Source organism: Lissotriton helveticus, chromosome 8 (genome assembly GCF_964261635.1).
Source record: "Lissotriton helveticus chromosome 8, aLisHel1.1, whole genome shotgun sequence".
NCBI classification, from domain to species: domain Eukaryota; kingdom Metazoa; phylum Chordata; class Amphibia; order Caudata; family Salamandridae; genus Lissotriton; species Lissotriton helveticus.
In genome coordinates this window covers 1700802105-1700827130 of record NC_136069.1, presented here as the reverse complement: position 1 = coordinate 1700827130, position 25026 = coordinate 1700802105, and the positions used below count along the sequence as shown (strand labels likewise).

General features: G+C 45.1%; 1 protein-coding gene across 1 annotated transcript; it reads right to left on the bottom strand.

Annotated features, from left to right (window-relative positions):
• Nucleotides 1-23743: 23743 nt before the first annotated feature.
• Nucleotides 23744-24790, bottom strand: LOC144772145 (uncharacterized). Its single transcript, XM_078656296.1, has one exon. It carries the CDS (start codon nt 24788-24790, stop codon nt 23744-23746), a length of 1047 nt encoding a protein of 348 aa, XP_078512422.1.
• Nucleotides 24791-25026: the final 236 nt, after the last annotated feature.

Sequence of the window (25026 nt, the reverse complement as noted above, 5' to 3'; positions counted from 1 at the left end):
CCCAAACCTAGCCCTAAACCCTAAAAATACCCTGTACCCCAAAACCCAAACCTAGCCCTGAACCCTATAAATACCCCTGTGCCTCTAAACCCAAACCTAGCACTGAACCCCTAAAATACCCCTGTACCCCAAAACCCAAACCTAGCCTATAACCCTAAAAATACCCCTGTACCCCAAAACCCAAACCTACCCCTGAACCCTAAAATACCCCTGTACCCCAAAACCAAAACCTAGCCCTGTACCCTTAAAATACCCCTGTACCACAAAACCCAAACCTAGCCCTAAACCCTAAAAATACCCTGTACCCCAAAACCCTAACCTAGCCCTGAACCCTAAAAATACCCCTGTACCTCAAAACCCAAACCTAGCCCTGAACCCCTAAAATACCCCTGTACCCCAAAACCCAAACCGAGCCCTGAACCCTAAAAATACCCCTGTACCCCAAAACCCAAACCTACCCCTGAACCCTAAAAACACCCCTCTACCCCTGTACCCCAAAACCCAAACCTAGCCCTGAACCATAAAAATAACCCTGTACCCCAAAACCCAAACCTACCCCTGAACCCTAAAATACCCCTGTACCCCAAAACCCAAACCTAGCCCTGAACCCTGAAAATACGCCTGTACCCCAAAACCCAATCCTAGCTGTGAACCCTTAAAATAGCCCTGTACCCCAAAACCCAAACCTACCCTGAACCCTAAAAATACCCCTATACCCCAAAACCCAAACCTAGCCTTGAACCCTAAAAATATTCCTGTACCCCAAAACCCATACCTATCCCTAAACCCTAAAACTACCCCTGTACCCCATAACCCAAAACTATATCTGAACCCTTAAAGTACCCAAACATCCCAAAACATATACCTCAGTACCCCAAAACATATACTCCTATACCAATACTTACCTTATCCAAACATTTTTAAAAAATCATGCTTTTAACTTTCATACATTTACAACGAATTTCGTTGTAAATTTATGCGTGGTAGAAGCATATAAAATGTAATGCCATGCGTTATAATGGCATTGCGGAGTCGTGGTACTTTCGGAATGAAAGTATGCAGAGTTTGGTATGCGGAAAGAAAGTTGCGGAATAATGGGTGTTTACCCTCCCCCCGGTAAGTAAATTGGTGGCACGGCGGCCCACATCTCCAGCAACATACTCATATTTTTTCACCACCGATTTGAAAAATGCACAGGTCTCTCTCATTGATGGCCAGCACCGACATACACTTTTAGACACACCTCCCGTCACAAGTTCTAGAATTGCGAACTTTAGAGCTGGGGAGCTACGTTCGAATCTCGGCATCGGCTCAACATCCTGTGATTCCAGGCAAATCGCTTTGTCTCCCCGTGCCAACCACAAATGAATGTGTTCTTCTGTAATGTAAATTGTGCTCCTGCCATGTTGTCGAGTTTGCGCTATATAATATTGCAAGGAAAAATAAAGTAGGGAAACTCGAGTTCACACACTACTGAACGCGCACTCTTAAGTGCATCAGCAGTGCACTATATGTCGGAGCGTTTCACAAGCCTGTCACAGATAAGAAATGCTATCTAAACGAAATCCTAGAAAACAATATACTACTGGCCGGCAGCAATTCATACCCGGACAACGTCGGGACGGGCTGCTAGTTAGTAGATAAAATCTTATTAAGTGTAGACCAAATGTCGGACCACATAAGTTGGACCTTAGGACAAAGAAAGAACATGTGAAAAATATCGCCAGAAGTGCATGATGAAGACCAGCACTTCTTAGCGTCTAACAATTTAAATTTAAACAAATCACAGGGAGTATAAAATAATCTATTATAAAAAAAGTAAAAGGTTTGTGTGGTACTAGCAGAACGAGAGGTGGAATGAAGTTTGGACCAAATGGAGTCCCAGGTAAGTGGGGGAAAAGTTAGATTGAGGTCCGATTCCCAGATAAGTTCAAGATTAGTTTAGGCCTGTCAATAAGTGAGGGAGAAAGTAGTTTATAAATAGCAGAGGCCTTAAGGGGAACCTGAAAGTTAGGTGGGGAGGCAATGAGGGGAGATGAAGAGGAGGAAGGGATGTGGTGCAGGATAGTAGAGGATAGATTGGGCAGAAGTTCGTGAAAGTGTGCGCGATATTTGTTAGAGATACCAAAGGAGTCACGAAGTGCTGGAAAGGTTAATAAGGAATTGTCAGAAATGAGTTGTTGATAAGTGAGAATTCCTTTGTCAATCCATTCCTTCCAAAAGAGTGCACAATTGCGTAATTTAAGAGATATATGCCCAGATGCATCAAAGTACTTTTTTGCGAGTCCTAATTTGCGAAAATTACCGAATCCCAAATTAGGATTCTCAAAAAGGTATGCATCATTATTTTCGCATTTTTTTTGCAATTCGGTAAAAATCGCAATTTTTACCGAATCGCATAAAAAGTGCGATTTTGAAATAGCGAATTCGCAATTCCCATTCATTCCTATGGGCTGAAATGCCCATAGGAATGAATGGGAATTGCGAATTCGAATTTCGAAATCGGAATTCAACAAAGCATTTCAAGGGTGGAGAGGGGGGTCCAAAGGACACCCCCCTGCACCCATGAAATGCACTTTTACATGTAAGTTACATACACACATGTCCTAAGGACATGTGTGCCTGTAACTCAACAGTTTAAAAAATGCATTTTTGTGCTTTTGTAAACAATTGTGCAAATTACCACGAGGTTCAAACTCGTGGTAATTTGCACTTGCAATTTTAAAATTCGCTAATTTTTTTACAATGATGCATTCCATTTAAGGAATCGCACAATTGCGATTCCTTAAATGCAATCGCATTTAAGAAATTCGCAAAATTAGCGAATTTTAACAAAAAGTAATGATGCATACCAAAAAGCATTTTTGGAGTCGCAAACGGCCGATTTTAAGGAATCGCACCGTTTGCGACTCCAAAAATGCTTGATGCATGTGGGCATTATTGTACCAAAGTGGGGTATTCATATGAAGAGTAGATGGTACAGGGAAAGATCAAAAAAGGGCAAGTGTTAAAGCTTTGGAGTGTTTAAAAATAGGAGAAAGTAGCTTAGGAGGTGGTTGAGTGAGATTGGAGGCAAGAAAGGAGAAGGGATGAAGTTGAGCCAATTCCAGAGAGCTCCAAGCCGTGGTAGGAGGAGACAAGGTTTCAAGAAGAAAAGGCCAAATTTGTTTGAGAGTGAAAGCAGAATGAAAGCGTGAGATATTGGGGAAGTTAACACCATCAAGATGTTTAGGTTGTTGAAGACGGAGGAGAGAGACTCTAGCCTTACGCTTATTCCACAGGAATTTGGAAAAAAGACTATTGATAGACTTAAAAAAGAAATGGGGGAGAGAGATAGGAAGCATGGAGAGACAGAAGTTCACAATAGGAAGGAGCATCATTTTAATAGTGGAAAGACGACCCCACCAGGAAAGAAAAAGAGGGGACCAACGTTCTATAAGAGAAGAGAGCTTTTTAAGGATATCGGAGTGATTAATTTTGATAGTTTCACTAATGGTGTTAGCATATAAAACGCCAAGACATTTAATAGAACCAGAGTTCCATTGGAAACCAGAACCCTGAAACATGTGAGGAAGACAAAATTTGCTGAGGGGAAGGACTTCTGTTTTATCAATATTTAATTTATAACCAGAAACAGAGAAGTAATCATGCAATAAAGAAAAGAAAGCAGGAAGGGCAACAACAGGGTTGGAAATGTAAAGCAAAATATCGTCTGCATAAGCAGTAAACTTAATCTCCACATCTTTATAAAGAAAACCAGAATAGGAAGGGGATTGTCGAATTTTCTCAAGGAAAGGTTTGAGTGCCAAAATAAAGAGAAGGGGGGAAAGTGGACAGCCTGGTCTGGTTCCTCTATGAAGGGGAAAATAATCAGATTGCATACCATTAATCCATATAGAAGTGGAAGGAGCAGAATAAAGCAATTGAACAAATTTAAGAAAAGTGGGACTGAAACCGTGCCAGCGGAGAGCGCCGAACATAAAATCCCATTTGACACGGTCAAAGGCCTTCTCGGCGTCTAGAGTAATGGCCGCCAAGGGACTGTCCATTTTAGCAGAGAGATGAATGATATTAAGAAGGGTTCTAGAATTGTCTGTAATGGATCTCCCCTTAACAAAGCCGGAATGATGAATGTTGACCAAATGAGGGACAATAGAATTAATCCCTAAGGCCAGAATTTTCGCATATAATTTACAATCAGTATTATTAAGGGAGATGGGTCGGTAATATTTACATAGGGAACGGTCCTTATCTTTCTTGGGGAGAAGAACAAGCATAGCCTGCAAAAAAGAACCTTTAGATTCGCCAGAGGAGAGAAAATGGTTAATTAACTGAAGAAAATGAGGAATCAGTATAGATTTAAATTGGAGAAAAAAACGAACAGTAAAGCCATCAGGGCCAAGTGTCTTATCTTTGGGGAGAAGAGAGAGAGCAGCGAGAATTTCCTTTTCTGAAATCGGGGTATCAAGAAAAGAGAAGTCCGCCGAAAGAGTGGGAGATTTAGGGACAGAATTAAAGAAAGAATCTAATTGCTTTGCAAAAGGGGAAGACTCAGGGGTATAAAGAGAAGAATAAATTTGAACAAAACAATCCAGAATTTTTGCATCAGAAGACTGGGGCGAGCCTTGTGAATCTTTAATCGAGACTATTTTCGATTTCTGTTTCTTAATTTTGAGATAGTTTGCCAAAGCCCTACCAGCTTTATTGCGACCACCATATATCTTCGCATTAAATTGAAGAAGCTGATTGGAGGCCGATTCCCAGGAATGTTTATTAAATTGCATTTTAGCGGAAATGAGAGAGGACAGAGAATCAGGAGAGTTGGAAGTGTAATAAAGATGCTCAAGTTCTTTAATGCGTTTTAGATAGGAGGAAGCCTGGGATAGTGCTTTCTTTTTTTTACGTGACACAAAATCAATAATACAACCCCGAGCAGTGGCCTTGAAAGCATCCCAAAGAAAGTAAAAATCAAAGTTAGTAGTGAAAAAGTCATCCATGAAGTGAGTGAAGTGTTCAATGAAAGTGGGAGCAAGTAAAAGGGAGTTGTTAAAGCGCCATCTACGGGCCTGAGGCGTGGGAGAGGGGTAATCCATATCTAAAATAACTGGGGCATGATCTGAGATGAGGATAGAGCCTATTTCTGAGTTGGTCATAAATTGGAAAGCATGGTGTGAGAGAAAAATATAATCAATACGGGAGAGGGAATTATGCACACGAGAAAAAAAGGAAAATTCCAGAGAGTCAGGGTGGGACAACCTCCAAGAATCTATAAGGCCTCGTAGGAGATGGATCTGTGGAAGGACTTTTGCATTTTATTGGGAATGTAACGAGCTTGTGATTTGCGGTCCAAAAAAGGGTCCATCAATTGATTACAATCTCCCCCAACAATCAAATCTTCAATAGCATTAGAAGAGAGAAGGGAGGAGAAATCATTTCAAAAGGAAGAATCAATGCCATTCGGACCATAGACATTACAGAGAGAGAGATGAACATCATTAACAATGCAATCAAGGAGCAGCCACCTGCCATTAGTGTCAACAGTTTCATTTAGAATTTGAACAGACACTGCTTTATGAAATAAAATAACAACACCATTTTTGTGATTAATAGCAGGAGAGCAGAAAACATCCCCAACCCATTGTCTACGTAACATCGATAACTCCTGTGTAGAAAGATGTGTTTCTTGTAAAAAAGCAATTTGACATTTTAAACGAGCAAGATGAGATAAAACACGTTGTTTCTTGATAGGGTTACGAAGACCCTTAACATTCCAGGAAATGAGACGAAAACTTTTCATAAGAGGAGATTAAAGTAAAAGTAAAAAGAGAGGGTAATACAGGTAAAAAGAGAGAATATATTGAGAGATTGGCAAGGAGAGATGGAAACAAGGTAGATGTAATAAAGAAGGAACGATGGAATTAGTAAAGAAGCCCAAGTAAAGAGAGCAAAAGGAAAAAGGAGCAAAGCCATCATAGGAAGGTGAAATGAGAAGAGGAAAAGAGAAAAAGAATGGAGGAGAAAGAGAAGAAATGACTAAAACCACAGTGCCAAAAGAAAGGTGGAATGGAGCAAAGTAAGGTAGGTAAAGTAGAAAAAGCCGAATAAGGTAAAAAAGGAAAGGGAATGAGAAGAAAGTGAAGCAAGATGGAGGAAAGAGGGAGCCTAAAGCAACCCAAAAGAAGACAGCAAAAAGAAGGACGGCAAAAAGAACCAAGGTGGTTCTAGCCATACAAAACATGTAACAGAGAAAAACAATGAGGTGAGAGCGGGAGCAGCAATAAAAGACGACCGAATAGAAGGGAAGAAGTCAAAAACACAGTCCAAGGAACGAAAGAGAAAAAACCAAAGGAAAAAGGAAAAAATGAAAGGAAAACCTGGGACTGAGCACGACATAAGAACAAATGAAGGAGACTTACCAAACAGATATGCAGGAAAAAGCAGCGTACTGGGATGACGGAGACGAACGATAAAACAAAACAATGCAGAGGAGGGCTATTGAAACATCAGGAAATGCACCTAAGAAATAAAGGAAAACAAAAAAGTGAGGTGAAGTGAGGAGAAACAACAAGTCATAACAGACAATAAAAGAAACACAGAGAGGAAACAAATAAATGAAGAAAAAAAAAATTAGGAGCTGCTTTGTTCCATGGAGTCCTCTCTGTGGGAGTGGATGAATCTGCGGAGGTCAGCGGGGTCTTCGAAACTGTAGCCGCAGATCCAGGAATTCCTTACGACGCGCCGCTGTCTGTTTGGAGACATCCTGAGAGAAAAAAAGTTTATGGCCGGACCATATCAGTTGCTTGTGTTGTTTGGCTGAGTGAAGTATAGTCATAAGGTCAGAGTAGAAGAGAAAATAGGCAATGATACCGCGAGGTTTCGATGAAGTGGAAAATGTTTTGGGACCCAGACGGTGCGCTCGTTGAATATTGGCATCCACATGTTTCGGCAGGCCAAGTATCGGTAAAACTTGTGTCTTCAGGAATAAGATGATGTCCGACCCTTCAGAATTTTCCGGAACACCATAAATACGAAGGTTGTTGTGTCTATTACGATTTTCCAAATCCTCAGACGTCTTCTTGAGGACTTGAATCTCTTTGGTAAGGGTATCCACCTTGGCAACAACATCTTGTGCGTCACTGATTTTCTGTTCAACTTTAGTGACACGTTTATCAAGGTTGGACCACTTATCGTCCAGCCTTTGTAATGTAGCAGTGGTGTCCGCTATAAAAGGGCGGATTAATTTGAGTTCCTCCATTAAATCCTCAAGGGTAACGGGAAGAGGAGATTTGGAGGGAGATGGTGGGTCCTTCTTGAGGCGTTTACCCACAGGAAAAGAGTCTTTGCGTGAAGTGGGAGCCACATTAGAGGCCTTAGAAACGTGACCGTGCTCCATGATGTGAAAGCCTGAGAGAGGATCAGCTTGAGGTAAAAAAGGAGCGACGGAACGTGGTGAAAGGCTGCAAAATCCTCTGAAGAAAGTCACTGAAACTGTGAAAAATGGAGACCACCGTCAAGGAGAGTTGAACTGGATGTGAACAGAGCGCAAAAATGAAGAAATGAGGTGTGCGGAGGAAGCAGAAAAGCAACAGCGCACAGACAAGTCAAAAGTTGAGGAGAAAAAAAAACTGAAGCGGAGGTCCAGCAATCCAAGGAGAAGCGAAAAGGACTCACAACGACATATTAAATGTCAAATAACTGTGGAAGCGCTGCAAAATTGAAGGAGCACAGCAGGAGACAAGAAGCATCAGGCAGGTACAAAAATGGAGTCATTGAAGAAAAATATTATCAAAAAACGATGAAGAAAAAAAATAAATGGCGGCCGTTTCCGAGGAGAAAGCATTTATGCTAATTCTAGCCTCAAAAAACGAAGAGGCGAACAGAAACATACCCATTTGTGGAGGGGCAGTTCCGACGCACAAATCAGCCGTTTTCGGCAAGAAACGCTGCCCAGAAGCAGGCCCTTCCTGTAGAAAGCGCCGCCGAAATTGCGGAGCTCAGGGGGGAGCGGCCATCTTGTTTTCCGCGTTGCGCGCCCTCCTAGTATTTTTGACGTATCTGTAAGCGCAAAAGTGACGCATTGCTGGAGTGTGTCACAAAAGTGACGCAACTCCAGCAATGCATCCTTTCACATGTGAAAGGGTCTGCGTCAGACTTACAGCTGCTGTGAGGCAGGCGCAAGATTTTGACGCAACTATGTCCTAAAAGTGACGCAGTGAAATCTCATAGATTTCACTGTGTCACTTCAACGACCCTTCCTTGCGTCAATACGCCCCCTTGCATACATTATACCTGGCACAGGTATAATGTGGCGCAGGGGTTTACAAAGTGACGCATCTACCTAGATGCGTCACTTTGTAAATATGGCGCAACAAGGTGCATTTTTTACGCCACTGGTTCATCACAAAAAGTGACGCACCGGCGGCGTAAAAGTGACGCAAGGGCTCATAAATGAGGCCCCCTGTTTTTTCCGACAAGAGCCGGTCAGAGCCGGTCAGAGCCTTCCTTCTGTGCCGGCTGGGCTTGGCCTCTCACCCGGGGAGTGTTGTACATGACTTAACAGGTCTGTCTGCTTGGGTTCTCCGACGCTCTCACTTGCAACATTGTACTGCTTTTCAGCATTTATATAGCGCGTGCTAGCATTATGTAGCGCCCTGAAGCGCTTGCCTACACTCTACAGCAACATTCTTGGAAAATATTGGGGGCAACTAGGAAACAGAGGGCCAGTATAGTATTTCTAATGGCAAAGCAAGCGTGGGCGAAATTGCACAGAGGCTGGTGGAGGACAGGGAAAACTATTTTCAAAGAGACTTTTGCACAAACAGGTTTCATGTTAAAAAGATTAAAATGTAAGATTTATAAAAATACAGGCTTTCATTGTAAGCCATTTAGAAAATGAATACACACCCCCCAAAAAAAGAAATAAAAATAGAAGATTTTGGGGCATATCACCAAGAATAAGCGATAATTATCGCTAAGCTTGGTTAGTGGCTATAATTTTATCGCCGTGCTTCGCCTATTTTTATCGCTTAGAAACCTTGCTATTATCAAGGTTTATCTCCTAAGCGATAAAAATCAGGCAAAATGCATGAATATCGCTCAAAACTCAGCGATATTCATGCATTAGCGACCAAATGCTCTTAGCCATGTTATCCACCTCCCATTGGATACCATGGCTAAGAACTGGTCAGAGCAGGTGTTAGTTTCAGGCGATTGCGGCTGAAATTCCATCGCTACGCCTGTGTTGAGCAGCGACAGCTAGGTAATAGGGCGCTAAAATTATCGCCGCTTTAGCGGGAAAAATTCCCGCTAAAGCGGCGATAAGGCCCTTGATAATATGCCCCTTTGTGTTGGGGGAACGGGTGGGGGGGCAAGGGTAGGGGCAGGTTCAGGCGGCAAATAACAACAACCGCGTTGTTTTGCCCTGCGACGTGATGGTCTGCGGGGTGATGTTCGGGCCAATAGGAAGCAATGCAATCGCGTTGCAAAGGGCTGCGATGTGTTGGCTCACGATGTAATGGTCGGGCCGATGTCATAGACGCGATGTTAATGCACGCGATCTGTGTGGCCGCGATGTAACGTCATACATTCATTTGCCCACTTTACTGTTGTAAATTGTTGTCATGCATTAGTTTTGTTCTCTTCCAGTGGAGCAGGGTGCAATACCACAGCTCGTCACTAGGTGTCCCGCTCCAGTCGGCGTCCACGCTGAACAGTGAGAACTGGGGACGCCTGACGGATGAACGCTATGACGTCACCGCGCCTGCCTTGTTTTTCACGGAGCGAGGCTGCAAGGAAAGCACTTCCCGCAATGTGCCAGACACTGACCGGATATCCGGCTGACCATAATGCACTGCAGGGTGACAAACTTTTTGCATATAACAAAACAAATTACACTTTAAATTAATTAGCTGCTAACGTTTTTATTTTTGTTACTGTACACATTAAACACCCTTCTGCATTCGTGCCCAGAAACTCCGTAGTAGATAGGCGCTCTAATATTCACATGAGCAAAATAAAATAGGAAAACCTACTTCTTTCTATTTGAAAGTTGTTTGCTAAATGGACTCCTACTGTTACTTCAATTGCACTCCGTGTGGCAATTGAAGAGTAGAAGTTACTGAAATTTTTGTACGACCTACGTCAGATCGTGGGTCTGAATTGTGATTTAAAGTAGAACTGTATTTAAAACCAGCTGGATATTATAATTTTAAAATTTTGTTCTCTGTCATCCCATAGATTTTTCACATTTTCTGCCAAGAAATAAGTATTGGAAGGAAAAAAACACCTTCATCGTCTTGAAAAGGGTAGTAAGCTCTCCATAAAAACATATCTCAATATGTCTCAAAACACTGTTTTTAATTAATAACTGTGTATAGTTTAAAAAGTATAAGGCAGTTTCGCAATATGAAGGGAAACACTTCCCAATGTCTTCTTTACTTATGGCAGGTTTCAGTCAGTTGCTTCCTCTCCACCCAAATGTTTGTCCCTCCTGGAGGAGTGTTGATGGAGCAAGGTCTCGCAGGAAAGAGACTTGCTCAGAAGCAATCCACTCGTATAACTCACTAACAAGTCACTAACGAAGTTTTGTGAAAACTAATACGCACCACATGAACACGCGGGTTAGTGAAGCTTGCCTATGTGCGTACTGATACGAATGACAATGAAGACGCTTTAATACCGCTTAAAATGGGAAATTATTGTGCGCATGCGTCAACTGCATTCACGTAGTATGACGAATTAACAGTTGGAGGGAAATCCTGGCGCATGAGCACAAGACACAGGGGTATATTCACAAGAACGTGTGCTAAACACCATAAAAAATGCTAACGCACCTTTACACATCGCAGCCGATCGCGGGAGAATAACCCTGTGTTAAAGTGGAATTCACTGGGGCGGAGCTAGCCGCGCTAGGAAATGGCAGCGCCTTAGGCGAGCTCTCCAGATCAAGCCCCTATCCTGCAATAATCCTGGGTTTATAGCCAATAATTTCAGACGAATTTTGACCGCCCTGCAAGAGGGAAGCTTGAGCTATCCTATGATAACTTTCTCGAGGCAATCTGCCGACCTCATCGAGCACACATCCGACTGCACTGGGGGTTGCAAGGTACCTAACCCGCTGTGCGTAACCACGTTATCCTCACGCAAGCCCGCGGCTGCAGCGGTGGAGATAGGCCGCGACTGGAGATGTGTGGGCTTTGCTGCTCCGAGCCTTTACAACTGCTGAGGGCCGCTTGGGCGGCGAGAAATCTGCCATCTCCCTGCCTACACTACGAGGACAGCTAAGTTCCGAGGAGGTAGGAGCGTGAGTGAATCGCAGAGCCGAGGAGGATTGCAGAGCCCCCGCGGTGGAAGTGACGAAGACTGCGCTGTATAGCTGAGACTCTGGGCCCTCCGCATCCCCCCTACTTATGGTATGCTGAAGATTGATGTACTTAACTGCCTACTCTGGGATTTCACTCTGGCGACGAAACCTGAATGTGCCAACTCTCTAGTCAACCTATGAATGGGTGCTGTGCAGCGCTAGGAGATTGGCGGTAACTGTTGCGCCTCACTATCGGCAGACTCCTTGCGTGCTATCAAGCGCGAGGCCTCGAGGCACATCTGCGACATACGGATCGCTGCTGAAAATACCCGCTGGGGGCAAATATGTTGGAAACTACAGCGCCATATAATAACTAGGCCTCTGCCATGTGCTTGCCACTACGACTGGGCCCTGCACTGCTACGTGATACTGTTGCCGAACTGCCTGATACTTCGCGCTACCATATTCTGCTACTACCACCTGCATTGCCAAGTACGAACATGGACAAGCCGGAGAAAACACAAACAAAACTCGAATTTGATAATCAGCGGAGACTGACCGCACCGCCTAACGATCGACAACCAACTGCCCGGGAAGCCCCATCTTCCCCCCCCGGCGCAGGCAGCAATTGATGTCCAGACAATGTTTACTACTATTCAGTCCACCCTCACTAACATCGATGGAAAGATTGACTCCTTAACATATAGAGTGGACCGCATGGCTGTGCGGTTGGATAAAAAAACACTCTGAGCGTATTGATTTAGCAGAACGCCGCATATCTGATGCTGAGGACGCTGCACAACAACTTGAATTGAAACATAAAAAAATAGATAAAGTCATGCAGAACCTGGCGGCCAAAATGGAAGATTTGGAGGCAAGATCTAGGCGATGCAACCTACGCATTTTGGGAGTGGCGGAAACAACCCGCACTGGTAACATGGAGGTCTACGTGGAAACGCTCCTGACCGCTATCCTTGGAAAGGATATCTTCTCCCCGGTCTTCATAGTAGAGCGGGTGCACCGCACGTTGGCGCCAAAACCGGCGGTTGGGGCACAACCGCGCCCAATCATTGCAAAACTTTTAAACTACAGGCACAGAGATGTTGCGCTCCGGAAAGCTCGAGAACTGGGACTGCTCACACATGAAGGCATGACCATTTCTATTTCCCCAGACTTTACCTCTCAGGTCCAAGAAGCAAGGAAGAACTTTTTGGATATAAAACGGAAATTAAGAGACAACGGTATCCCCTACGCAATGCTATACCCCTCTCGCCTGAAGATAACTCTGGAGGGGAAGAGTGTGATCTGCAACACCCCTCAAGAAGTGCATAAATATCTGCAAACCAATCACCCACATGTACTGAGACGCAGATCGGGCAACAGGCTGAACAGGACCCACCATCAGATGCAAAATGAGTAACTGGGGCTTCTGTACCTGCCCTCTCATATAATGATTGGTGATATGGAGAAACTGCAAGTAGTTCAATCATTGTTTGCTCCTTTTATCTGATGTATCCTTTCCAAAGTGCCCAAATCCACGGGTGTGTAGGAACAGGATGACGAGAAAGTTAACTGTATGTCATACACACATGTTTATATACGGCGGTATAGTATCCTCCCATTCAGCATTCTGGCTAGTGGACTATAATGCCCTGTTACTATCGACTCGCGTTGCTGCGAGTATGGCTAGATCCCCTGGCAACCACCTGCTGGGGTTAACGTCGGGCAGCTGCCGACCTCACCCTGTGAGTTCCACACCATTTGCTTGTATTTAGAAATCCCATGACTGAAATGACTGTAGTTATATGGGTATTCAACTGTCTTTTGGTTAGTTTTGGGCTAGGCTTTGTCATGTTTGGGATGGCGAAGTGGGTGGGGGTGGGTGCGGGGGATTTGTTGGGATTGGTACAGTCACTGCACACTGTTCTTACTTACCTAACTGGGGATTCAGCAGCTTATACGACCATTTGAAGTACACAAGGTATTTACATGATGCATTGATGATATTTGATGGCGATGGGTAAACCCTTGAAATTCATGACGTGGAATGTTAGGGGTCTAAACAGTCCCAAGAAAATCCGTCAGGTCTTCGCCTATTTAGACAGACAAGCTGTAGATTTAGCGCTCCTGCAGGAAACACACCTACTCCCCAGCAAAGCTACAAGATTGGGATACAGATGGGCCGAACATTCCATATCAGCAACATACTCCTCTTATGCCTGAGGGGTAACGATCCTTATACGTAGAGGGGTTCAGTTTCAGCTGGAACATACTGAGACGGACCCACAAGGCAGGTTCATTATTATCACAGGCACATTACGTGGTACCAGAGTGGGTATAGTTAATGCTTATCGCCCTAATGTCGATGACCCCGAGTTCTACGTATCTTTATTCACTAAATTGCGGAACATACCACCAGTGGAATGGATCTGGGGGATGACATGAATGTAGCACTAAACTCCATGCTAGACCGTTCCCATGACACTGCTGAAAATCACAAGCGAGCTGCGGAAGCCCTCCTAACCGGCATTGATGAGTTTCGTTTTCACGATGTCTGGAGGGAATGACACCCTACCCTCCAGGAGAGCACACACTCATCCACAGCACACAACAGCTGGTCATGGCTGGATTATTGGCTATTGACAGATCGTGCATCCACCTGGGCTTCTGATGTACTGCACCTACCCAAAACACTATCAGACCATAAGCCAATTACTTTAACATTGGTTATTCCCACATACATACCACCTCCATTTACATGGCGCTTTAATGCCACAGCTCTGCTTGACCCGCTGTACAGGGAAATACTCCACACTGCTATAGAGGACTTTTTTTGCTATCAATAGACAATCTGTGGAGAGTGCAGGCACCTTATGGGAAGCTTTTAAAGCGACAATACGAGGGGTCTGTAATGACACGACCGCAGGGATATTAAAAGATATAAGGTCGCAACTGCAGAGCTGTGAGAATGACATTCGAAAGTTGGAGACAGACTGTGAATCTACACATGACACGGCCACACTGGGGGCACTACGAGAGGCAGTTACACGCTATAACAATTTAGCGGAGGAAGAAATTCTGTACACAAATAAACGCCAAAGAGCACGCAGACTAGGAGAGGGAGGACACCCGGGTCGCATTCTTGCGCAGAAAATACGTACAGATTACAGGAATCACATGATCACGCAGATAGAGGATGTTGAGGGGCAAACGCACTATGACACCCCAGGGATTATGGCTACATTTGTTAAAACGTATGGCGATTTTTACACTGCGCAACAAACGACCACAGAACCTGAAATAATGCAATATATTGAGGATATAGCGCTAGTGTGGCTCTCAGATACACATCGCGAATACCTGGCGGAACCGATCACGGAGGAGGAAACGCTTGCGGCCATTAAAGCCTTACCAAATGGAAAGGCGCCAGGACCTGACGGATTCACTGGTGAATTCTATAATGCCTTCGCCGAAGATATAATCCCCCCACCTCCTCGAAATGTATGATGAGGCCCATAATAATGGTATTCTCCCGCAAACACTGAGAGAGGCACTGATAGTAACGATTCTCAAACCAGATAAAAATACATCTAAGGCAGACTCGTACCAACCCTTATCATTAAAAAACACGAACGCTAAAATATTAGCAAAAATAATTGCCATAAGATTGCAGCCACTCATGTCCATGAATATTCTTCCCGACCAATCGGGCTTCATCCCCGACAGATCCACTACGCACAATTTGCGCACGATCTTTGCTTTGTTGCACCAGCTAAACCCACACCTTCAGGCAGTAGCAGTGCTGCTAGACGCGGCCAAAGCTTTTGATTCTGTAGAGTGGCCCTACATGTTTGCAATATTGCGTACAATTGGCCTCCCACTGCGATTGCTGACGTAGATCAGTCTTCTATACACAGATACCACAGCTCGCATCAAAGTGAATGGGTATATATCAGACACAGTACCTATCCAGCATGGCACGAGACAGGGCTGTGCGCTCTCTCCCCTCCTCTTCTCGATAGCGCTTGAACCCCTAGCCTGCAAAATACGCCAAAAACATGCCCATACATGCTTAGATTCCGACTACGACCCATCAGTATATCACTATATGCTGACGATATGGTCTTATTCCTCTGCCACCCTGAAAGTAACCTTTCCCCTGTACTTCGTGAATACGTGAAATTCAGTAGACAATCAGGCCTACATATAAACTGGAGTAAATCTGCCATGATCCCATTAACTACCAGTGCTAGAGACCCACAGCTAGACTTCCCCCTTACATGGCAAGATGACCCAATCAAATATTTAGGGATCTAGGTACATAGAGATGCAAAGCTAGTAATTAGACAAAATTATGGAACTGCCATTGACCGCATAGAAACTCAGATACAGATGTGGATAACTCTTCCTCTATCCCTTGCTGATAGAATCTCCTTGCTGAAAATGGTGAAACTTCCAAAGCTATTGTACTTATTTATCAACATACCCATTGCCCCCCCACCTCGGTTTTCACCAGAATTCGTGCGAGATTTGTGAAATTAATCTGGGCAGGGAAGGAAGCTAGAGTAAGTCTTGAAACGCTCACTCTCCCATATAGTGCAGTGGGATTCACAGTACCAGATATCTATCTCTACTTTTTGTGCGCACAAGCACATTTTGCGTTCTACTGGTACCACCCAGTGATGTACTTACCACATCTTGCATTCGAAGACGCTGAAGCCAGCCCGATACCGCTGACTAGTATCATGTCGCATACCAGACCTCACCTCACATCGCAGGAGATAAACACTGTGCGCACCACCTCCACAGCATGGGAGCGGCTTAGTCAGCTAGCACACAAGAACCCAATATATTCTCCAAATCTCCCTTTAGCCCCGCACTCAAAATTGTCGGTCACGATGGAAAAGAACAATATGACAATCCTGGAGCAGGCGGGCATGTCAACACTGGGAGATATTTATCCCAATGGCACGTTTATCACTCAAGATGACCTGTCGTACATCAGTAACCAGAGACTGCTCTTCCGCTTCCTATACCATAGACTGTGTGCTGCTGCTAGGGAGCTATACCCCTCTTTCCCTGATGAACCCCCCACCATACACTCACTACAACTGCTGTTAACTTCACCTGACCACGCACACATCATATCTGTCGCATCTGGTGTTGGCACACACGACAGGAGACGGTAGGGTGATTTGGATGATTCCTTTATTGTATTGCATCAGTGTGGTACCGCATGCCCTGCGCCCTGACCTCTTGCTCCGAGGTCCTCGTCCCGACTGCCCTCGTTCCCCTTCCCCTGACCGGATGTGGTGTCCGGTGTCCTCGTCCCCAGACCCTGAGTCCCCAGGGTCCTAGTGCCATCGTGTGGGCACGACATCTCCCCCCTTGTTGCGAACAAATGTTCTTTGCCAATTGTCCCATCGCTCTTCTAAGCATATAGACAGCGTGGAAATGGAAGAGAGAGATAAGAGAGAGAGAGAGAGAGAGAGAGAGAGAGAGAGAGAGAGAGAGAGAGAGAGAGAGAGAGAGAGAGAGAGAGAGAGAGAGAGAGAGAGAGAGAGAGAGAGAGAGAGAGAGAGTGAGAGAGAGAGAGAGAGAGAGTTGACCAATATTCCTTTCACATCTCTTCGATCAGTCTCTTGGTCCTCTTGCATTCTCTCCTTGGCCGTTCCCCCCCCATGTCTGCTGTTGGTGCTTCCTCTGATGTATGCCCAGTCCGTTCTTGCTTTGGCGTTTCTATTTCTTCTTCTATTTTCGCTTCTTTGAAATGAGAGCTGTTTCTGGTGATCTGACGTTGGCCGGATGCAGCCGTGATCATGGGCCCATTCACCTTCACCACTGTTACTGGCTCCTTTGCGAACGCGCTGTCCGACTTTCTTGCCTGCCTCTGCCTCACGAACACCATGTCTCCTTCCTCTATCTTCTTGTTCGTTGCGTTTCTTCTTTTGTCCGCGTATTCTTTCATCTTTGCTTTCTGCCCCTTGTCCTTGATGGCGACCTCTTCCTGGTCCACTTCCTTTTTCGCTTCCATCTGTGGTAGGCGTGTTCTGCTCACTCGCCCTAGTACCAGTTCGGCGGGACACTTTCCAGTGGAACTGTGGGGCGTGTTCCGATAATCCCTGAGTACCTGGCATAGGGCTTGTCCTATTGATATTTCTGTTAGCTTAGCTCTTTGTACCGCCTTTTTGATGGTCCCCATGAACCTCTCCGCCATCCCATTTGCTTGCGGCCACAGGGGTGTTATGCGTCTGTGATGTATCCCTAGGTACGCCATGAATCTCTTGAATTCTTCGCCTGAGAACGGTGGTCCGTTGTCTGTCTTTAATGTTTGTGGCGAGCCCCATGCCGCAAAAATGTCATCCAGTATTGGCAGTGTTGCATTCGCAGACGTCGACGACACGGGCTTTACGATGGGGAACCTTGAGTATTCATCGATCACCACTAGGAAGTACTTTCCTGTTTCCAGAGGCCCATAGAAGTCCGCGGCCAGCTCCGTCCATACTGCTTTTGGTAGTGGAGACATTTTCAGTGGTTCCGGTCTTGAGGGTGGCCCCAATACTTGACATATATGGCACTTTGTCACTGTTTCCTCCACCATGCTGTCCATTCCCGGGAACCACACCTTTTCCCTCAGCATCTTCTTGGTGGCCACCATGCCCCGGTGTGACTCGTGAGCCAAATCCACTGTCCTTCTTCGTAGCGTTTGGGGCATTACTATTCTCGTTCCTCTCATCACTGTTCCATTTTCACATTCTGATAGTTCCTCGTTGATTCTTTTAAATGCCAGCAATTCATTTTTGTCTATTCCCATGTCTACGTGCATGTTACTATTCACGTGTCTCCATCGTTGAGCTTTGTTGATCCTCATTGCCTCTTGCATCGTCCCGTCCCGTCTCGTTGCTTGTTCCAATTCATTCACCGTTATTGTCGCCGGTGTGCTTATTTTCAGCGCAAAGTTCAAGTATTCTTCTGCCATCCTGGTCACTTGGGAATTTTGTGGCAGTGGGTGTCTTGACACGTAGTCTGCTGGATTTTGTTCTTTTCCTGGCTTGTGGATGATTTTGAAGTTGTAGTCCATGAGCCTTATTCCCCATCTTTCTATTCTTGGAGGTATCTTCGCATTCGGATTGCCATATATTGTGATCAGGGCCTGATGATCCGTTACGATCGTGAACGGTTTTCCATATACGAACATGTGATAGTGTTCACAGGCCCATACTACTGCTAGGCTCTCTTTTTCGGGCTGTGAGTATCCTTTCTCAACATCTGTCAGGCTCTTGCTTCCATACGCGACAATGTGTCTTGGAGAATCTCTCCCAGGCTGATGTTGTGCTAGAATTGCTCCCAAACCCACGGGGCTTGCATCCACTGTTAGCTCTGTGCACAATTTTGGGTCGAAGTAGGCTAGATGATCTACTGCTGTCACTGCCTTTCTTATCTCCTCGAACCCTTTGTCACATTCACTTGTCCATTGAAAATTCTGTCCTTGTTTCGTCAGCTCTCTCAGCGGTGCACTGACGGTTGCAAAATCCTTGATGTAGCGTGCACAGTAGCTCGCTAGCCCCAGAAACGATCTCACTTCTGCCACGTCAGTGGGCGTCTTTGCCTTTTCCAATGTTTCCACTTTGCTGTGGTCTGGCCGCATTCCTTTTTTGGAAAAGATGTGACCGAAAAACACCAGCTCATTTCGACCCAGTTCACATTTTCCTTCATTCAATGTTAAACCTGCTTCCTCTAGGTGTGAGCACACTTCTCTTAGGGCGGTGTCGTGCTCTTCATCTGATCTGCCAAATACCAGGATATCATCACTGTAGTTCAGACTGTTCTTGACAGGCCTGATGACTTGCCGAATTGTTTCTTGGAATATTTCCGCGGCAGACGAGATGCCGAAACTCAGGCGCTTGTATCTGAATAGCCCCAGGTGGGTGGAGAATGTCGTGATGTACCGCGACTGAGGGTCTAGTTCCAATTGGTGGTAGCCCTTGCATAGATCCAACTTCGAAAATCTTCTTGTACCCGTGAGACAGCTGATCATGTCATCTAGGTGCGGGCCTGGGTGTCGCTCTCGTTCTATTGCCTTGTTTGGAATCCTCATGTCCACACATATTCTTATTTTCGACTTGTCTTTCTTCGGGACAGCCACGATCGGTGACACCCAGGGTGTCGGTCCATCCGCTGGTTCTATGATGTCCTGGTTTAGGAGGGCCTTCAGCTCTTCCTCCACTTGTGGTTGTAGGTGTATGGGCACCCTTCTGTGGTGTTGCGCCACTGGTCTCACCGTTTCATCAATGTGTAATGTTATCTGTCGACCTTTCAGTTTTCCCAAACCTTCTATCAATTTGGGGTATTCTTTTAAAATGTTCTTCTTTTCTGTCATGTGATACGTCATTTCCATTAGCCCCATCACTTGTGCTGTGACGTTGCTCAACAAGCATGGCGCGGGGATGTCTCCTTTGAGCACGTGTATTTGTTCCATTAGCCGTTGATCCTTGTATCTTAGTTCCTCTTTGAATTTCCCCAAGTTGATCACTGGTCTTCGTGCCCCCCATGTGAATACTTTTACTCGTGATGGCTTCAGCGTCGGTTTTATTTTCATTTTTTCATACTCCGAGACGCACATGATATTGCACGTTGCTCCACTGTCCAGAACAAAAGTGGCATCATGTGGCCCCACTTTTATCGTTACCGACTCCGTCTTCCTTATCTTTTTTTTGTCCACCAGGCATATTGTTTCAATGCACTCTTCCTCATCGTCTTCTGAGTCTGTGTTGACCTCTGTCATGAGGTACAGGCGCTCTGTTTTCTCTTCTTCGTATTCTTCTCCTGACTCTGCCGATGAGCTTCTCACTCCCGTCTCGACATGCCTGATGTGTCTCCTCGTCGATGTTCTTCCTCTGTTTGATCTTCCCCGGTCATTCCTAAACTGTTTTCCTCGACACACGCTTGCGTAGTGATCTCTCCCATTGCATTTTCTGCACGTCTGACCAAATGCGGGGCATTGTCCCCGATGTGGGAACTCTAGTCCACACCTGTAGCACGTTCCTTCTTGCGGCTTCCTTGCTGCCTGGTCCCCTCTGTCTTGTCTCCAGGTTCCTGTTTTGCTGTTGCTCGCCATCCGATGAATTTGTTCTCCACCTCTTCCTTTGCCGCGTTCCATCACTTGTGCGTGTGTTGTCGCTCTTGCTTCTGCCCTCCCAAGTGCGAGGATGTTCTCTAGGGTGATCGGTTCCTTTAGTATTCTTGTGCGAAATTCTATGTCTCGGCAGCCTGTTATTATTAGTAACCGTATGGCCTGCTCGTTGTCGAATTTATCAAATTCGCAGTGAGTCACTAGTTTCCTCAGCCTTGTTGCGAAGTCGTCTAGCGATTCCTCTGCTTGTTGGAAGGCAATCGTGAAGCTGTATCTCTCAAAATCCACATTTCTTTGCGGATCAAACTTGTCTGTCAGGCACTTTATTAGCTTGTCATAGGTGTCAATCTCTTTTGTTGGCAGTGTCACCATCAGGTCCTCGACCTCATCACCCACCAGATTCACAAATAGTCCCCGTTTCTTTGCTGCTGTGACGTCTGTTGCCTCTGTATAATTTTCAAAACGCCTGAGCCATTTCTCCCATCTTATCCCTGTTTGCGGTTCCGACAGGCTGAATGGCAGTGGTGTTCTATACTGCGCGCTTGGTTTTGGGTCTGCCATTATCTCGTCTGCCCCTTTTGCTTCCTTTATTTTGTTCTCTTTTTTTTTTTCTTTTTTTTTTTTCTTCTAGTTCTTTTTCTGCTTTTTCTTCTTTATTGCACTCTATTTTCTGTCTTTCAGCCTTTTTTTCTTTTTCTGCTTTTTCTTCTTTATTGCACTCTATTTTCTGTCTTTCAGCCTTTTCTTTCTTTATTATGTGCTTTGTTGGCTTCCTTTGTGTCTTTCTGACAATTTATTTTCAAAATCGATCCTTTCCTGGCCTTAAAATGGCCGCCGAGCCTTTCTGGCTTCTTATTGGTCGGTTTGCCTGTCTCCAAAATGGCCGCCGAGACTCTCGCGTCCAATCACGGCGCTGCCTGACTTCAAAATGGCCGCCGCGTGCGTTTTCGATTCCTATTGGCTCTCGCGCCTGACCCCAAAATGGCCGCCGAGATTCTGCCGAGAGCTCGCGCTGCCTTCTTCTCTTTCGATTTTGTTCCCGCTTTCGCGCTTTTTCAGATGGGCGCTTACCAGAGCGGTCGCTTTCTTGTTCTGTTCTTCCTGCAACGATCGGGGTGGGCTCCCGCGTCGTTGCTGCTCTATGGACGTCACTGCGCTCCTGTCCTCCGTCCTCTGGTCACGACGCGATCCAGGGTGGGCTCCTGGTTTGAGATCGGCGATCTTCTTCACGTCGGACGGTCCTTATCCCACCATCTGTCGCCAGTTGTCGCATCTGGTGTTGGCACACACGACAGGAGACGGTAGGGTGATTTGGATGATTCCTTTATTGTATTGCATCAGTGTGGTACCGCATGCCCTGCGCCCTGACCTCTTGCTCCGAGGTCCTCGTCCCGACTGCCCTCGTTCCCCTTCCCCTGACCGGATGTGGTGTCCGGTGTCCTCGTCCCCAGACCCTGAGTCCCCAGGGTCCTAGTGCCATCGTGTGGGCACGACAATATCCAAACTATACAGGCAGGCACAGTCAGAGATAGTGTAGCAGGGTTTCCGTTCTCCCACAGAACTGTGCACAGAGATCTGGAACCTCTGTGAATTAGGGTGACCCAAAACTCACCTTAGGGTCCACAATCCCCTTACCGAACTAGCTACAGTGTCTCATTGGTCATAAGAAACTCCCAATGACTTAGACAAACCAGAACATGAACTTATGTTACCTCAGGTATCGTGGAACACATGAACACTCTTTCGCTCTATAATCATTTCAAACCAGAACGGGGAGTAAAAGAAGACACGTGCGAGTTTGAAATATTTATTTTTCAATGCAAGGTTCTTAAACGCAGTATCTTATATAATACCAGAATACATATTATAAAAATCAGAGTTATCAGCATAGTCACTAATCCATAGTAAGCGAACGGTGATAGCATATTATAATGCAAAAATCAATAGAAATCTGTATCACCTATATTTCGCGCACCCTATTTAGCATACTATATTATATCTAAGAAGGTCTCATTTGGGTTTTAGCAGGGCGGGCCCATACCTCTAAATGTCAGTAGGAGAAGATCACATCATCAGCTACCAGCTCTCTGCATGCGAAGCACCATCAAGTGTGTTTTTGCATTCTCAGTAACTCTATCTTAAACCCGCTTAGAGCCCAATGTTGGCAGCAACTGTATTTGTGTTATGTCTAGTGGTGCGAGGATCAGAGCTCCCAGCAAACTTGTGTTAGGTTATTCTTAGAGCGTTCGGCACCCACTGTTCAGACAGTGTACCAAGCACGACAGATATCAGAGCAATAACATATTATTCTCAAATAAATCACATCTTTCGTCTAGGTTGAAAGCTACAATAACAATTATGTGTCGTGTGCAAACTGAAGCCAAAGGAAAATATGTCGTTTAAACATTTAATAAACTCATGCTAACTTAACACAATATATAGAAAAGCAGCATCTATATGACACCCCCCCCAATGACCCGAGGACGGTCAAAAAATATAAGTCAGTACTAAAATAAAGGCATAACATGAAAGCAGAGTTCAACAATATTGAGCCAAGCTAAAAATATATATAAAATGTATATAAAAACTATGTATGAATGCCTATAGTGGCCAAACAAAATGTAATATAAGTCTTGAACTTGAGGCCAAACATAAAGTCATAGGCCTAGATCATATTGAAAGTTCGTAAGAAAAAGGCACCATTCAGAATTACTAAAAAGTCACGTGCCATCATAGTGAAAGTCTCCAAAGCCACTCATGGGTGGATAGAATATGCAAAATAGGTAGCAACAGCTTCCAACATGAAATCACTGTCATCATCCGAAAACAGTTCAGTCATCCAATTAAGCAATGGGAAAGAACATACGTGCTCCTCCAGCACCGGACCCTCTAGCAACATCAGAGGACAACTCGGTGGGTTCTCAAGAACACTATGTGCCAGAAACTCATGCGCCGCTGCGGGTATGTCCCCCTGACCCATTAGTCCATGCATCGCTGCCAAGGCCATAATCCTTTCGCCAGAACAAACCAACTCGTGAGCAACTACGGGGCCCATCAGGTGATTAAAATCGACTTCAGGAGATAACGGCAAGCAGAGACACAAATCAATGGCCCATTCAAAATCGCAGCTCAGGCAATGAAACACAGGCTGGACACATGTGAAATAGGAAAATCGAAATGATAATCCAAATGCCGTGCTTAAGGTCGCAAGCGGCAGGGTGCCATAGTAATCAAGCATCCGGTTGCGAAACAGTGGCAGAAGGGACTGAGCGACTTCTTGAGCAGGATGGGCATCCATGTTTTAGGAATCAGAATAATATCAAAACGCCTGCAGCTAAAGCCAGCAAAACAGGGAATCCGCCAAACAGACTTGAAAATATAGAATGGAAGAAAGCGGGGATGACACCAAAAATCTTTTCAAATGTAGTCACGAGACCACTGCTAACCAATTTAAAAAAATGAGCTAAGCCAGACGTGGAGGAGGCATTAAAGATTTGATGAACTAATTCGCAGAAATGAAACGGCAATTCAGTATTTAAAAGTGCCTGCACCTCTGTGCGTGTGTTAGCTATGTGAAGGACATAAGTTTCACGGACCGAGCATAGGGCCACTTCCTTTTGAGACAAAAGAGCCCTTATTCTGCTCATGCCATTGAACTCCACTTTCAAGGTTGGGATGCGAGGCCAGATGGAAACATCTGAATTCCCATGCGTGGGTGGATATAGAACATTTTTGCAACACACCACACGTTCTGATACAGTAACCACATAAGGGATACCGACCATTAACCCACAACATTCCTCGTTATTCAAAAGTAAATAACTCCCGTTTGTCAATAATGTAAATGTGGGAACTATTGCTGGAACCGGCGTGCCTTTTAAAACACAGGCTAAATTAGGCCGGTCCTGATTACAAGAACCATGCAACTGGATGTGCCTGCATATCAGTGAACGGTCAGGCGACTGTGTGCATTCTTCCCCATTCAATTTCACTTCCTTTCCATCTTTTAGACATCTGTATGTGTATGGTAAAGACCATGCCTCATGGAGGAAAGCACTGCCTAGTGGTTCATATCGCCCTATTGCAATATACCGCATACAATTAGTAAATTTGTACAAAGCAAATGGTAACATAATAACTCCATGGATAAGCCATGTTGCAGCAGCTGCCTCAGCTACAGAAAAGGGCAAAGTTTCTAACTTTTCAATGTGTAACGTAGAAAATGATGCATCTCGCATGGAAAGCATGCGCTGCTTGTCAGTCAAATTAAATGGGGCAAAAAGGGAGGACACGTTCATGTAACTCCAGGGCACGCGGCCCGCCTTAAGAGTCTGTAGTGTCCACGCAAACTGCATCACAGAACGCAATTGATTTTGACCATGGTACAATACAGACACCTCATCATTCACAATGTCATCTACAGAAGAGACAATATTATTCAACGTGTAAATTCGGGAAGAAAGCATGTTAATACTGTTATCGACAACTGCAAGCACTTTTTTCCAAATTTGCTTGGTCAATCGCCCTTAGGCGCTTAGCAGCCTCAATTTGTGAAAATTTCCAAATTTCATTGTAAACCGCATAAATCCAC

Bases quoted from the DNA above. Each gene is read 5' to 3' on its own strand.
- LOC144772145 (XM_078656296.1), bottom strand. From the start codon at position 24,790: ATGCAGTTTGCGTGGACACTACAGACTCTTAAGGCGGGCCGCGTGCCC.